The sequence below is a fragment of the Hoplias malabaricus genome, chromosome 2, assembly GCF_029633855.1.
Source record: "Hoplias malabaricus isolate fHopMal1 chromosome 2, fHopMal1.hap1, whole genome shotgun sequence".
Classification (NCBI taxonomy): Eukaryota; Metazoa; Chordata; class Actinopteri; order Characiformes; family Erythrinidae; genus Hoplias; species Hoplias malabaricus.
This window is the reverse complement of record NC_089801.1, coordinates 50542545-50557100: the sequence shown is the minus strand read 5'-3', so window position 1 is coordinate 50557100 and position 14556 is coordinate 50542545. Positions and strand designations below refer to the sequence as shown.

The following is a 14556-nucleotide window of genomic DNA, read 5'->3' as shown; positions in this document are numbered from 1 at the left end:
AGATATTTGTATGTGATTATGTACAGCTTTATAAAGAACATAAGCAAGAGTATTTGAGAGAGACTTGAAAGACGACTAAATGTCCAGCATCTGCCAATGCTAATATGTGGAATATAAAGCCACTGCACACAGAATGCTCCACAATCTCAAAACCATTATTTTTAATGAAGGGACACACAACCTCATGCATAGCTCAGTTTCTCTAAGCACCATGGTACCCCTTTCAGAGATTTGCTATTACTGCATAAAATAAAACCGGAACAAGGCCACAAATAGCCACAGTAGGTGAGATATAGCTTGTAATTACAAGAGGGGCAGCCAAGTCTTGCCAAGACAAATGGCCAAACCTGAACTAATGTTACTTAAAGGTGATGTAAAAACACTTTTTATAAAATTCTGTGGATGTTTCCTCACCATTTTCTAGCTCTGCATTCAGTTTTCATGCTTAAAATTGTCTAATATGTTTACAAAATCTCTAAATGGGTAAAAAACAAAGGGACTTAGTCTAATCTGGTATGCTAGGCTTTCTCTCTCTCTGCTCATGGCAGAGAAGGGGCATCTGGTGATTTTTGGACAATGAAAAGACCTCGAAATGTTAAAACTCTAAATTCGTGAGAGCGCTAATGAAAGTAAATATAGACTGGAAATGCAACAACAACAAAAAAAACAACTCAAGTAACAAATAAGTTTCAAACAGTGAATAAAACTTTTTACACATACACAGTTACACATAAGTTAAACCTCAGCTACGTACAAACAACAGTATTTTTTAAACCTTAAACATACTGTTCCACAGTAAAAAACACAGAGCTTCTGAAAGTAAACAAAAGAGAACAGGGTTTCCACACAATCTTAGACATCGCCTTTAAACTCATTCACTTAACTCTTTCTCCTTCTAGCAGCATGTTTGTAACCAGTTAGTTAGCTAATTCCAAACCTGAAAAAGTGAGTTTCAATTCAAATAGCTTGGCTTTGTACTCTTTAATGTATTATTTACTATGTTTCTATGTAAGTGTTAGGTGGCCTGAAAATATATTTACTTAGCCTCAAAGCTCCAGTGCAACATTAAATATGGAAATTACAGACACAAACTTAAACACTGTAAATTAAACTTTTACTGAAGTATAACTTTAAAAAGAAATTCCACTAATCCCTGAATAATCTAAATAAACAAAGTCAGTCATCATGGATTACTTTACATTATAAAGAAACTTTGTGATTTTCTTTTCAGAAAAAAACAAAGGTGGAGATAGCTCCAACACAAATACACAGTCATGTATATTTTTGAAACCCAAAATGGAAACTAAAACTACAGAATTTGTATGCATAAAGTTGATAATGATAAGATAATGGAAAATCTTAAAATATAAAGACATAAAATATGTTTATTTTACATAAAGTACCCTGCGTGCACCAAAATGGATTTTAAAGGAACACAATGATTTATGGGTTGTTATTTTTACTCCTCTGCTACAGCTGCAAAGTGTAGTTCAATTTTACCGGACTGTCAAGAAATCAAAGGGTGGTTTCTTACACACCTCCAAAAATACATAGTGCAGTTTCTGCAGTGCTGATCCCAGAGTAGCAAGAACAGAGGCTCTATTCTCTCTATTACAGGTCAGTGAAACATCACAATGATTTTGAAGCTGTAAGGTAAAAATATTATCTAATATTATCTTTGAAGCATTTGTTTTGGCCTAAAATCCTATGTAACACTTTGGTGTAATACTTCGGTGTAATACCTATGCAATACTTCATAGCTTTTTCACATCAAACCAGTCTGAAAGACTTTACATGTTAGCTTATTAATTATGCAGATATTTTTAATTAGTGGTACAATTGTGTGTGCTTCTTTGTGTGTGAGTGTTTTTCTCCTCATGGCTCTGATGTGTGTTTCACACTCAGCATCATGGCTGCACAGCGTTTGGACAGGCGCCTCCCTCAAGGCCTATTCCGTTGCAGACGCCTGAAGTAAGTGAACCCTTGCACCCATCAACCTGCAGCCACTTTACTGACTGCTGTAAACGCACACTTCTTTTATTGGTAACACTCTAATGGATTTATGGGTCAGGATGCTAACTTCCTAGCCTTTATGGTTGCAGTGTGAGAATGGTAAAATATAAGATATCTAAGCACTTGGAATGTGTGTGTGTGTGTGTGTGTGTGTGTTTGCTACACTTTTCCTCTTTTCAGAAGACTAGACTTCCTTTATGCTGATTGACCTGCATGTCACTGCTGGAAAACTTGAAGCATAATAGTGTGTGTGTATATGTGTGTGTGTATGATGTGTGAATGTTTTGGATGGTTCTGATCTTTTGCAGATGGGACACATGCAGCAGAGGCTCAGATCCTGTGGAGCATGTCTTATCCAACATGTGCTTTGCATCACAATGCGTATGTGTGTGTAATTCCCATGTATATTGAATCTGACTTGCTTTATATAGCCTGCCATACTTGCAGTGACTGCGTTCAATAAGTTTAAACACATTGTGCCTTTTGTGTGTGTCAGACAATATTTTTTCCTGAAAACTAAATTAAATTATTGATTGTTGTACACATAAATGCACTATACTGTATTTCTAAATGTTTGTGGAACCCTCTATTAACAAGTGATTTCCACTGCTGGGGTGCTGCACACAAAGCTGGAACAATACCCACAAAAAAAGCACTGGTCAATAGCAACCACACATGAACATAAGGTCACCAGACCCCATGCCAAGAAACTCCAAGATGGTTGAAACGCCTACAACTTTGCTCTAATGTCTATAGTCTAAATTGCTTCCATAAGAGCAGAAGCTGCTAATTCCATTTATATCAGGAAGAACATTAAGTGGACATTTTATATATTTGATTATATATTATATATTTATTCATAATTTGATACCTCAGTTGTAGGAGGTAAGAATGTCTTGGTTCTATAGAGCTGGAGTTGATATATTACATATAATGATTTGGCTCACATGCAAATGTTCACAAATCTAATCTTTACAATGTCTGCTCTACCAGCTCTTCATCAAAATACGCCTCTAAACCACAACCTCCAGAATTTATAAGTGACTTCAAGAAAAAAAAAAGTCAGCTTATGTGAGGTGTATCCCACCTCCTCTGTGCAGCCAGATTATGTTAGAGAAATTTGATCATCAACAGTGGATTCTATGAAACTCCTGGTTCTAGGAATAAAAGTTGAGTAGTGAAAAAAAAGTTTTGTGGATTAAAAGTTTTTTAATCCACATCTGTTTAGCTATGGCCTGTTTAGCAAATGAGAAGTCGGTTTAAAGTGGGCTTCTCTCATACTGCGTTCCATTTACCTTGTACGTCATATGTTGAAGTTGGAAATGATGCCAAGCTGATTGTGTTTCTGTTAGGTATTCAAAAACCTTGCCCAAGGTTTTCATTGTTAGCTTTTCCTGATTAGCATTGTTAGCAGTACCAGTGCACTGACACTGCACTGTGTGATATTTTACACATCCAAACACCATGGAAACACATCCAAATATAGAAGCTGAACTCTACTGTTGGTATGGCTGATTTAATGAAATATACTGCTTTCATACACTGTTAAAGTGTAGGCAGCCATCTTGGATTCAGAACTCAGGGCTGGTGGCATGTTCCAGTTGAAATTTCCTACTTGGAAATTCCAACATCTAGTAACAACTCAGATTTGTTTATTTTAAAGTGAAGGTACCAGAAATCCCAAGCTGTTTGAAAAAGGCCCCCTACTCTTTATTACCTGCATTACTCACTAAACAGTGCACTATTATAATTAACTAAATTCAGCAGGGTTGTGAACCATGTTAAACACAACTTCATGCACTCTATCAGTTGTACACTATTAATTGTGGTGCATTGTGGGATTTTTTTGAGTCCACTAAAAATTGTTCACTGTTTTTGGACATCATTACAAAATGCAGAAACCACAAAATACTACACAACACAGTTAATAGGGCACTCTGTTGTACACAGAATTTATTAAATTATTGGTAAGAAGTGCCATGTCATTTTTGATATCTATTCTGTAAATAATATTACAACAATGATCAGTGTGCATTTAGGACCTGTGTGGTTTAAAATCTTCATATAACAGTACATTTTTTATTGGAATCTTCCATTCCACCTTAAGTCGTGCAGTATTTAAGAGAATTTCCCTGCTCTTAACTAAAATAGGATTAAACTGATGTGAATGGGTGAGATTGTTGTTGTTTCATCAAAGCATTTATGAGAAGGTCTCAAATCTATCCTGAACAGAAACTTAAATTAATTGAACTAAGTTTTTTAAGGTTTTTTTTATTATAATTATTTTTGTGTGTGAGGCCTGAGCTAAAATGTATTGGGAGTGCTCTCAAAATACCATAAAACACCAACACTGCACACGTGTACCACATCTGCAGAGTGAGAGAATGACCTGATGAAATTTCCTGATATACCTTACAAAGATTTGCTTAACTCTTTTGTGTCACCACTCGATGTGACAGAATTAACACAGTGCAGCATCCAGAGTTCAGAGGCTTGACAATCTCTACACAGTGGGAAAGCAAAATATGATTCTATATGGCACCTAAAAGGGTACTCTATTGTAACTAGCTTGACATCATAAAAAAAAGAGAGGAACTGTTTTTGGTGCGATATAGATCTCTTTTCTGAAAGGTGCTATATAGAACCACCTGTAGCACATTCTCCATCAATCTGAAGAACCCTTTAAAGATGCAAAGAACCCTTTAACCATGCAAAAGGTTCTTCGAGGGTTCAGAGTTCTGTCTAGAACCATTTCCTTTAAAAAAGGAACTTTGTAGAACCATAATGTTTAAGAGTGCATGAACTATACATTGAAAAACACGGCTTATTGACTGAGTTTGACATACTGGCACTGACACAGGGGGCATATGTATGACCACACATTCTAACATAAGAATGAGTGTGTGTGTATGTGTATGTGTATGTGTGTGTGTGTGTGTGTGTGTGTGTGTGTGTGTGTGTGCGTGCGTGCGTGCGTGCGTGCATGTACAAACGTACGGATGTTTTTGGCGCTCTCCTGTATGGTGTCAGTTTTCAGCAGGTTGTCGGCCAACATGAATGCCCCTGTCTCCACTGTGTCCAGCAGCGTGGTGGCACAGCGCAGCTGCTCATTGACCGCCAGAGCTTTCCACGCAGCCTGGGAACGGCCTTCCAGCAGATTATTCACCGTCTCCACCATAGCCTGAGTAAGAGAGAGAGAGAGGGAAGAGAGAGGTCAAGAAAGACATCGTGAATAAGAAAAAGAATGTGTCAAGTGGTCCTTACTGTCATTTCTCTATATAACTTGTTGGCATTAATAGGAAATGAGAGGCAGAGAGAGAGAGAGAGAGAGAGAGAGAGAGAGAGAGAGAGAGAGACTTGTCAAGTCAAGTGGTCTTTATTGTCATTTCTCAATATGACTTGTATACACTGGAACGAAATATGGTTCAGGTTCATGGTGCAACATCTAGCAGCAGCACATTACACCGGACAACAGAGGCTTCTTCAGTGCTCCAGAGATGAGCAAAAACACGAATGGTAGCATCTGTGTAATATGGTATGTTGATTTGAAAGTTCTAAATTCTTGATTTAGAAATGCTAAAATTGATTATCTAAATTGCTTGGCTATCGTATTATAAAGACCTCTGCAAAAACCTTGTTTTTCTCACCACATTAGTATCAAATCACTAAGTGATCCTGTTGCTAAGTAACAATGATCACTTTACTTTAAGTTGCTGGACCTATTTTGATTGGGGAAAAAAAATCAGCATCAAAATTCCTTAGCTTTTTCTCATGCTCTGTGAAAGATGTTTACTGAAATTTACTGAGGCCATGCATTAATCATAGTACTGGCGTTATTATTATTTTATTATGTTCTCTGTAATAATATTTCATGTTCTATATCACATGCACGTTTCTGTTTGGTACCAAAATGAAACTGTCTTAATAATTTCAAACATAAAAATTGAAAACAGCAATGACAGAAAATTAGTATTACAGGGAATTAATAATTTAAACACACATTCCTGATCTCATGGACAATAGATGTATTCTAATCACCCCAGTATTTCCCTTTGAAGGGAAATATGCAGGGTATTCAGCCATCTTAATTGAGATTCCAAATCCTAAGGAGTGTAAGTGTTCAGTTTGAAGGGAACTTTAAAGTGTTTAGGGAGTAGTATGCAACAGTTTATCATTATACAGCAAACTGACAGTGAAATGTATTAATCAGTTATTGCATTTCATTGGGAACACCACACAAACATGTTGTATGTCCCTAAAATCACATTTATTCCCATATTGCATTATGATACATGGCTACATTTAATTTCAACAAACAAGCGCAACACACATTGACACACCACCAACACATCAGTGTCACTGTACCGCTGAGAATGATCCATCACCAAAATCATACTTCATCATTAAAGTATGCTGAGGAGCAGGTGGACTAGTCTGTTATTATAGAACTACGAAGTGCTCCGGTATGGTCAGTGGAGCTGAGAAAATGTACAATGAGTGTAGACACAAGGTAGATGTTCCTAATCTAGTGGCTATTCAGTGTAAATATTAAAACTTAAATATAAAAACCAAGTTGCCTAATATATCTTCACCTGCTCTGTCTAATATTTTGCTGACCAGCTTCAATGTTAGCATTAAGTGAGCTAATCTGAAGTGGTTAACACAAACAGCCTTTATTTAACCTAAATATATTTACATTTTCCAATAATTTGCCACATTCACTTTTTGTCCATTCTATCTCTTGAATTTCTGCAATGAATACTTTGTAAACCCAGGTTATTTTTGAACAAGTCTATTCTGTTGTGTGCTTCTATAGGTGACTGTTTGCTACTGAGCTTATTAGGCAGTTAGTAACGTATCCTGAGCTGATTATGGACATAGTACCTAAAGAAGGCTAGACTTTTCTGAATTTACAGGCTCATGAATTCTAAATTGAAAGCACGGCAAATACTGTGTTATAAATTCTGAATCATGTTGAATTATATGAAATCGATTTTTTTTCTCCTCAAATAATTTCCTTAAGAATTGAAAATTATGAATCAATTAAATTTATATTGTCAGATTGTCATTTGTATCCATAATAAAAATAGACCCAGGGGCTGATACACTCAGACACAACCACCCACCGACCCACACACACTGAGGCACCTGAGCGAAGAGACGTTGTCACCAATTTGACACCTGAACTTCAACAATGATTTCCCATAATGCCTGGCTTTACCATAAAGCATTTTCCTGCTTCTCCCACTGCTACCTCTGTCTGGGCATTAATATATATATATATATATATATATATATCAATCACCACCTCCAGCACACATACACCTTGACAGCAATGGTGTCTATCTCTATGGTAAAATATAAATCTGTCAGAACGAAGAAGATAGTTCCATAGGGAACATGCAACAGAGCGAAAATGAAAGCAGGTGCAAGCATGCGCGCACACACACACACACACACACACACACACTCACACACACACACACACACACACACACACACACACACACTCAAAGACAATGTTCCTGTGCAAAAGTCAGAAATAATGTTAGGCCTTTGTCAGCAAATATGACCATAAATTAGAACAAGTTGGGTCTGTAAGGAACGTGCACACAAGTAAAAGAAAGCAGTGACCTGTGAATGATCTGTGATACAAAAGCACATTTGAGGTTTTACCTAATTTTTTTATTGTTTCTATCTAAATTTTAACTCAAATTTTCTGAAAATGATTCAAATTTTGATGCAATGTAGTTCAACCGAATTTAGGACAGTACAGCATTTAGTATGCGACCTTGAGTATTAGAAAGGTGCTATATAAATCTAACTTATTATTATTATTATTATTATAACCAATTTGTAGTGTTGCTATTCCTTTTCACATTTACTAAAACAGGTAGATGAAAGTAGGTTTGCATTGTCCTGCAGAAATAAGACTGGGTGGTTAGACATGAGTAAGTGCTCTCTAACACAATGACCTCACATTTAGGAAGAAGAAGAAAAAACAACACTAGAAATATAGATTTTTCTATAACTTCTTCTGCCATTTGGGCTCTTAACTCATTATTTGCCCCAAACTGTGAATGAATGGAATGGAGGTCATAACAAAGGCTAATAAATTGAAGTTGCAATAAAGAGGGTTTACATGAAATACTGAAAAAATTGATGCTTCATTGTAATTTTGCCACCACTTTTTTGTGTGCTCCAAAATGAATCCCTTGTATTTAATTGCTGTGTAAATGAATGAAAGACAACCTATATTTTTTGTATAATACAGTATAATGTCAAATTTTTCAAAAGTATAAGCAATTTTGTTATACATGTGTAGAAAGTGATTCATATTCTACATTTTTTCAATATCCTAGGAGTCAGTTCAGTATTTACAGTATAATATATTTTAATGTAATTTTTATTAAAAGCAATTCACTTTACCCTGCATAAATTATCACTGGGAAAATATAACAGAAATTATTTTAATTTAACTTTTTGACTTATTTCTTGAGAAATAAGTTTGAACTGGACTCCCTCAAAGGCAGTGCAAGCATAAAGCTTCTGAAATTCTAGGAGGTGAAGCAGGTAATTTTCAAGATGGTTAAACTAGAACATTCTTTCCAAAGGGCTCCAAAGCTCACTGAGCATGAGAGAGAAAGAGAGAGAGAGAGAGAGAGAGAGAGAGAGAGAAAGAGAGAGAGAGAGAGAGAGAGAGAGAGAAAGAGAGAGAGAGAGACCTAAATTTCGAAGGTGTTATTCAAAACTACATTCACAATTTAAAACAATATGAATTCTTGATGTATCAATCTGAGATGTCACACTGTAAGGGGAGATTGTGTGCAGTTTCTTTGTAGTTATAGTCAGTTTCACCCAAAAGCAACATCTTTCACAAGGCTAGCATGTGCTTCCTCCAAGATATGTGAAGTGTCACCAAATCTTTACAAACAACAGCACTGCCCAGTTCTAACTGCACAGTTCTGTTATTCAAGTTAATAGACATCCACAATTCCACCCTCGTTTCATAGCAATCTCCTGATGATTTGGCCAATGGTTAGACAGAAGCATTCAAATCAATCAGAAAATAATTTTTAAAAATACACTCTGGACTGGGTAAAACATAGGAAAAATATGAAAGGAGACACCAGATATAATCAGATATGCATCTGGCAATAAAAATCTGTCATCAATGGAAATAAGAAAGAATACGCATCCACAAATTGTTTTAAAACTCTCTCATACAATGCCTCTTGCAAAGAAGGGTCCCATTTTAGTGTCGGTACTGACACCTTTCAGTTGTGATTAATACAGAACTGAAACGGAAGTAATTTAGTGCCGACACATCTAATACTTCCATGAAAACATAGATGGGAGGCTTCATTTCTGGTTGCACAAGTGAGAAAAAGTTTTTATAAGTTTTTAATCCATCCTCATTAGGGATGACTGTGTATAAACTTTTGACGTCCATTAAAAAAAAAGTAGTAGAGTTGTCACATGTGCATTGTTCTCTAAAGCTTTCAAGGACTTGAGGAAAATATGAATCTTTCACAAATGAAGGTATAGACTGAGTAATTGGTTGAGTCATCCGGAAACTGGGTTATTATGAGTTGATATAACAGGGCGTCCAACATAGGTTTCTTGTGTATTTTAGGGGAAAGACTGTCTAAAATTAGATTCTGTTGTTGGTAGAGATTTTTCAAATGTTGGTCATTTTACCTCTACTCAAGTACATTTGTAAAAGAAGGAATGTAATGTTTTGTTCCATATTAGCAGTTCACACTGAGATATCCTATATATTCTATATATCCACAGGGTTGTAGAGACCTCTTATAATTAGTGTATATCAGCACTTTAAGGTGCACAATAAAAGTGTTGTTTTTTTAAACACATTCAGAATGTAATTTGGAGCACTAATGGTGTGTTACTCACTACGTTCATCACAGTAACAAAAGAAGATACCTGAATAATATCATCATGTTTACTTAGTGCCGTGATTCCCAAATGTTTTCTGCTGTATCCCCATTTTGTAAAAAAAATTATTTACATCCACCCGATACAAAAATATGTGTTTTGATACGGAGGTTTTTTTGCTGCGTTGTTTGATCCTTGTGGTATATTGACCAAATCATTTTACAGATGTTTCATTAAATCCCCAGGAAACTGTGTAAACTTGTGGAAAGAAATATAATATGGACCTTTTAAAATGATAGAAATATGTGCATTTTTGCCTCTGCCTTAAAGTATAAATTCTTCCCAAATGCTCAGAGAAATCAGTAATATATGAGCACTGACCAACTGTCACCTAAAGCAATTATATTAGTATAAGGCCAAGATCCAGCACTGATATGATGATCCTTAATTAGCCTGTGCTCTGGCTGAATGGACACGGATTGGTCTGTAGATATTACCCACTAAAGAAAGAATTGGGTCTTTACATCTTTTTCCCGTCAAAATCTCACTGAAGTGTAATTAGGAATATTTTTTATCTAAGCAAAAGATCATATAACATCCAATGTATCACTTTTCTCTATATCACATGCAGCTAAACGTATAAAATGACCTTAATACACAGGTTTTGCTCAATATCACAGCTTTGAAGTAACTGTAAATAACTGTAAAGGATATGTGTCCACAGTGATAAACAGACTATTGAAAACTGTAGAGATCAATCATTTAGTAACTTTAGATGGTCAGCAATTAGCTGAAATGACCATGTTGCTTCTCTTAGTCCAATGATGCACCGCCTCTCAAAGTCTGTCAACAGGGCAAAATGTCTTTGAGTGCATGGAGGCATGTCCAGCAGTCAACCAGTCTCAACCAAGTCTCTCACCAAGAGGCACACTACCTAAAAGTAGCCTCTGAGAAACTCTGTATAGTAGGAGAAAGAACTATCACATGCTCTTGCAGCAAGACCCAGTGTCTAATATGACCACACTTGTAAGCATTTACATAGCTGCCTAAGACATACTCAACCATACAGAGTTTCACAGCTATCTCACAGTTTGGGTGTTGGTAGGAGCTCCAGATCTCCCCATATGTGGAGCATTAAATACGCTAATGCACTGATAAAGTGATTTTTTTATATGAACAGTATAAACAGTTTGAAATATGAACAGTATGAAATCAAAGCCTTTTTGTTGGTATGAATATCGTTCACATAGATAAGCGAGTAAAATGGGACTTCTTCCATCTTACACAAACCCTTGTCACCATATCTCAGAGGTAAAAGTCTAAAATCATACAAGAGGGAAGAGACGACTTTTGCACAGTGCATCCTTGCAGTCATCTTTATGCTGATAAAATAAGGACTTTTATCACATAATTCATCTTTTATTTTTCCTGTATTTCACACTCACTCATCCCCCGGCCAAGAGATGGAGGGATGTTTCCTCGTTTGTCTGTCATCTTGCTGCAGGGTAATCTGGCTATTGGCTGAATCATTCTGCCCCAGTTACAGTAGCACTGTGTGTGTGTGCGAGTGTGCGTGTGTGTGTGTGTGCAAGAGAGAGAAATAGAAAGTGAGAGCAAGAGTGTGTATGTGTGTGCGAAAAAGAAAGAGACAGAGAAAGACAGAGTGAATGAGAAAGAGAGAGAGAGAGAGAGAGAGAGATGTGGATGAGTATATTCAATTTGACACCATAAAAGTAATGACCCTTTTATGAGAGAAAGAAAGACAGCGAGACAGAGAGAAAGAGGCGAGGATGAGTGTGAGAGAGTGCTACATTTGCTTTTTTTTCCTATCATGCCGAAGAAAGCGCTGAAGAAATCGTCTGACACGGTGTGGCGGCAGGTCAGGAGGAAATGTGTGTGCGTATTATGAAAGCCTCAAAAGATAGAGAAAAGAGTGTTTTCTTCCAAACACACTCATTCAGGGTCGATATTTCCTATAGCCCACTGCCGCCTGGCCACAACTGTTCACGATTTAAGCCACTAAAACGTCCCGAGAGGCCACACACCTTGAAGATTTTTAGATTATTTATTTACCCCACCACCCTCAACCCCACCCCCTTCCCAAACCACCAAATTCTTCAGGAATCATATGTTAATATATTTAAAAATACGCTAAAACACAGTAATAAATACATGAGCAACAAAACTTTTACAAATTAAAGAATTCCTTTGCACTTTATACATTATTCATTAATTCACAGTGACATAAAATCATATTATAATTGTATTTATTTATTTATTTAAATTATTAATTTATGTATTCATTCATTCAGTCATTATATTTTGGCTAATTTCCCGGTCTATGGAGGAGCAGCAGACCATATGATTTTATTAAGTACAGTAAATAAATAATTAATTAAAAGGTGACATACTATACATCTTTCCTACAAGTTAACACTGTTTCCTGGGGTCTAAATAAAATACCACAAGGTTCTAATAATGCAGCACTGTTTTCCCAAGCTGTTTTCTGGTTTCTTTAAATGAGAATGAGATAACCACAAGTAAGCAGTAGCACTGTTTTTGCTCAGTTCTGTTATTTCTCTGCGGTTATTATGTCTGATTTATGCAGTTTAAACCCATATTTGTGCTCTCACATTAAAGTGGGTCCAGTACGAATGAAGATATTGAGACGGAGGGTGTACAACTCTAAAGAATTCCCAACTAATGTCAGAAGGGGAGTCAAATACTATATCCCATATATTCAGACTAAGGCAACCCACAAAAAACTGACTGGGGTGCCTTATTTCAACATTTGTGGGTTAGTAGAAACACCAGATACCCAAATGTATGTGATTTTCATAATCTGTGCATTTTATAAAGGGTCAAATTTTGCAAAAATAATGCAATGGCACAGCAGGTTGTGTCGCAGTCACACAGCTCCAGGTACCTGGAGGTTGTGGGTTCAAGTTCCGCTCCGGGTGACTGTCTGTGAGTTTTTGTGTTCTCCCCGTGTCAGTGTGGGTTTCCTCCGGGTGTTCCAGGTTTCTCCCACGGTCCAAAAAACACACGTTGGTAGTGTCCGAGTGTGTGAGTGTATGTGTTTGTCGCCCTGTGAAGGACTGGCGCCCCCTCCAGGGTGTGTTCCTGCCTTGCGCCCAATGATTCCAGGTAGGTTCCGGACCCACCGTGACCCTGAACTGGATAATCAGTTACAGACAATGAATGATTAAAGGAATTCATTAATGAAACATTGAACATCTCATAGTAAATGTACAGTCATTTTACGGTATTTTAGCTAAATATAAGCTACACAGCTAATTCAATAGTGTTAAATTAACACTGAGAGTGTTGATCAGTGTTTTTAAAAACAGCTTAAAAAATCTTCCGGTGCAGACTTCCCAGTAGCTCTGTTTATCTAAATTCTTGCACTTGCAGTGTTAACCATAATAGTGTTGATTTAACACTTTAAACATCATCATAGTCCCTGCCTCTTATTGGCCATTTACATCTAGGCCCTGTTTGATATTTTACTTTGTTGGAAAGAACCAGCTTTAGTAGCTGCAGCAAATCCAGACCTTGGATCCAGGTTGCAATGTTGGATTTTAAAATGGCCAGCTGGTATGACACTATAGCTATAACTGCTAATGAATCTATCTGAATGACCAGGTAAAATGATATACCAGTCGGCCGTATTAAAATCCCGGCCTGGAACATGGATCTAAGGTCCACATTTGAACACATCTGCTCCAGGGATGATTTCCTTAGTAAATCAATGTTAATCAGACCCAGGGGTGCCTAAATTAACATACCCATATAAACAGGTTCCAGTAGAAATTACTGTTGTTTCCGGACATAATTTTTTAAATTTGGCCACAACAGTAAATAGTTTGGTGGCCCAAATGGCCAGTTGCATTTTTTTTTCTTATCTGTCTAGCCTTGCTTATTATTACAAACACTTCCCTCTACCTCCAGCTTTCACACACACGCATGCACACGCACACACACACACACACAAACACACACACACACACAGGGCCTGCGCCTTCCACAGGGTTGGTAAATGGAGCAGAACTGAAATGCTTTGAAGCTGAGGGGCTAATCCAGCGTAAAGACTGCGTCAGGCCAGCACGTGTGTACAAGTACGCGCAAACACACACACACACACACACACACACAAACACATACATGCGCATGTGGGTCGCATTATTTGGTGACCATTGAGAATTTGATCATGTCAGCATACAAGACGTGTCAAAAATTTGTTCCGGAATGCTGGAATTCTCCAATATTCTCTGTACAGAGTGTTCGGCCTCAACACAATTCAGCAATCTGGTGCCGGAATTTTTTAATTACCTTCAACAGTGTTAGGAATCCTCTATAGAAAACAGCACACAAAATCGACTGTCTTTCAATTACTGACATTAAATACTTGCTGACACTGATCAGCCACAGCATTAAAACCAGTGACAGTTGAAGGGAATAACATTGATTGTTACACCTCTCAAGAGGTGGCATTTATTTGGCAGTAAGTGAACAGATGATGGCAGGTTTTTTGGGGTGTTCCCAGTATTCAGTGTTTAGTAACTATCAAAAACGTTCCATTAATGCCAATATTATTGCTGTGCATTAACTGGAGTTGATGTGAGCATCAGAAGTGGACCGTGGAGA

General features: G+C 37.0%; 1 protein-coding gene across 5 annotated transcripts in view; it reads right to left on the bottom strand.

Annotated features, from left to right (window-relative positions):
- Positions 1 to 14556, bottom strand: part of adgrl3.1 (adhesion G protein-coupled receptor L3.1) — a 204705-nt gene that overhangs the window by 58023 nt on the left and 132126 nt on the right. For all 5 annotated transcript variants that reach the window (XM_066660024.1, XM_066660026.1, XM_066660027.1 and 2 more), the window contains exon 11: positions 5011 to 5194. In XM_066660024.1, the coding sequence (XP_066516121.1) occupies positions 5011 to 5194 (184 nt within the window). The remainder of the gene's footprint in view (positions 1 to 5010; positions 5195 to 14556) is intronic.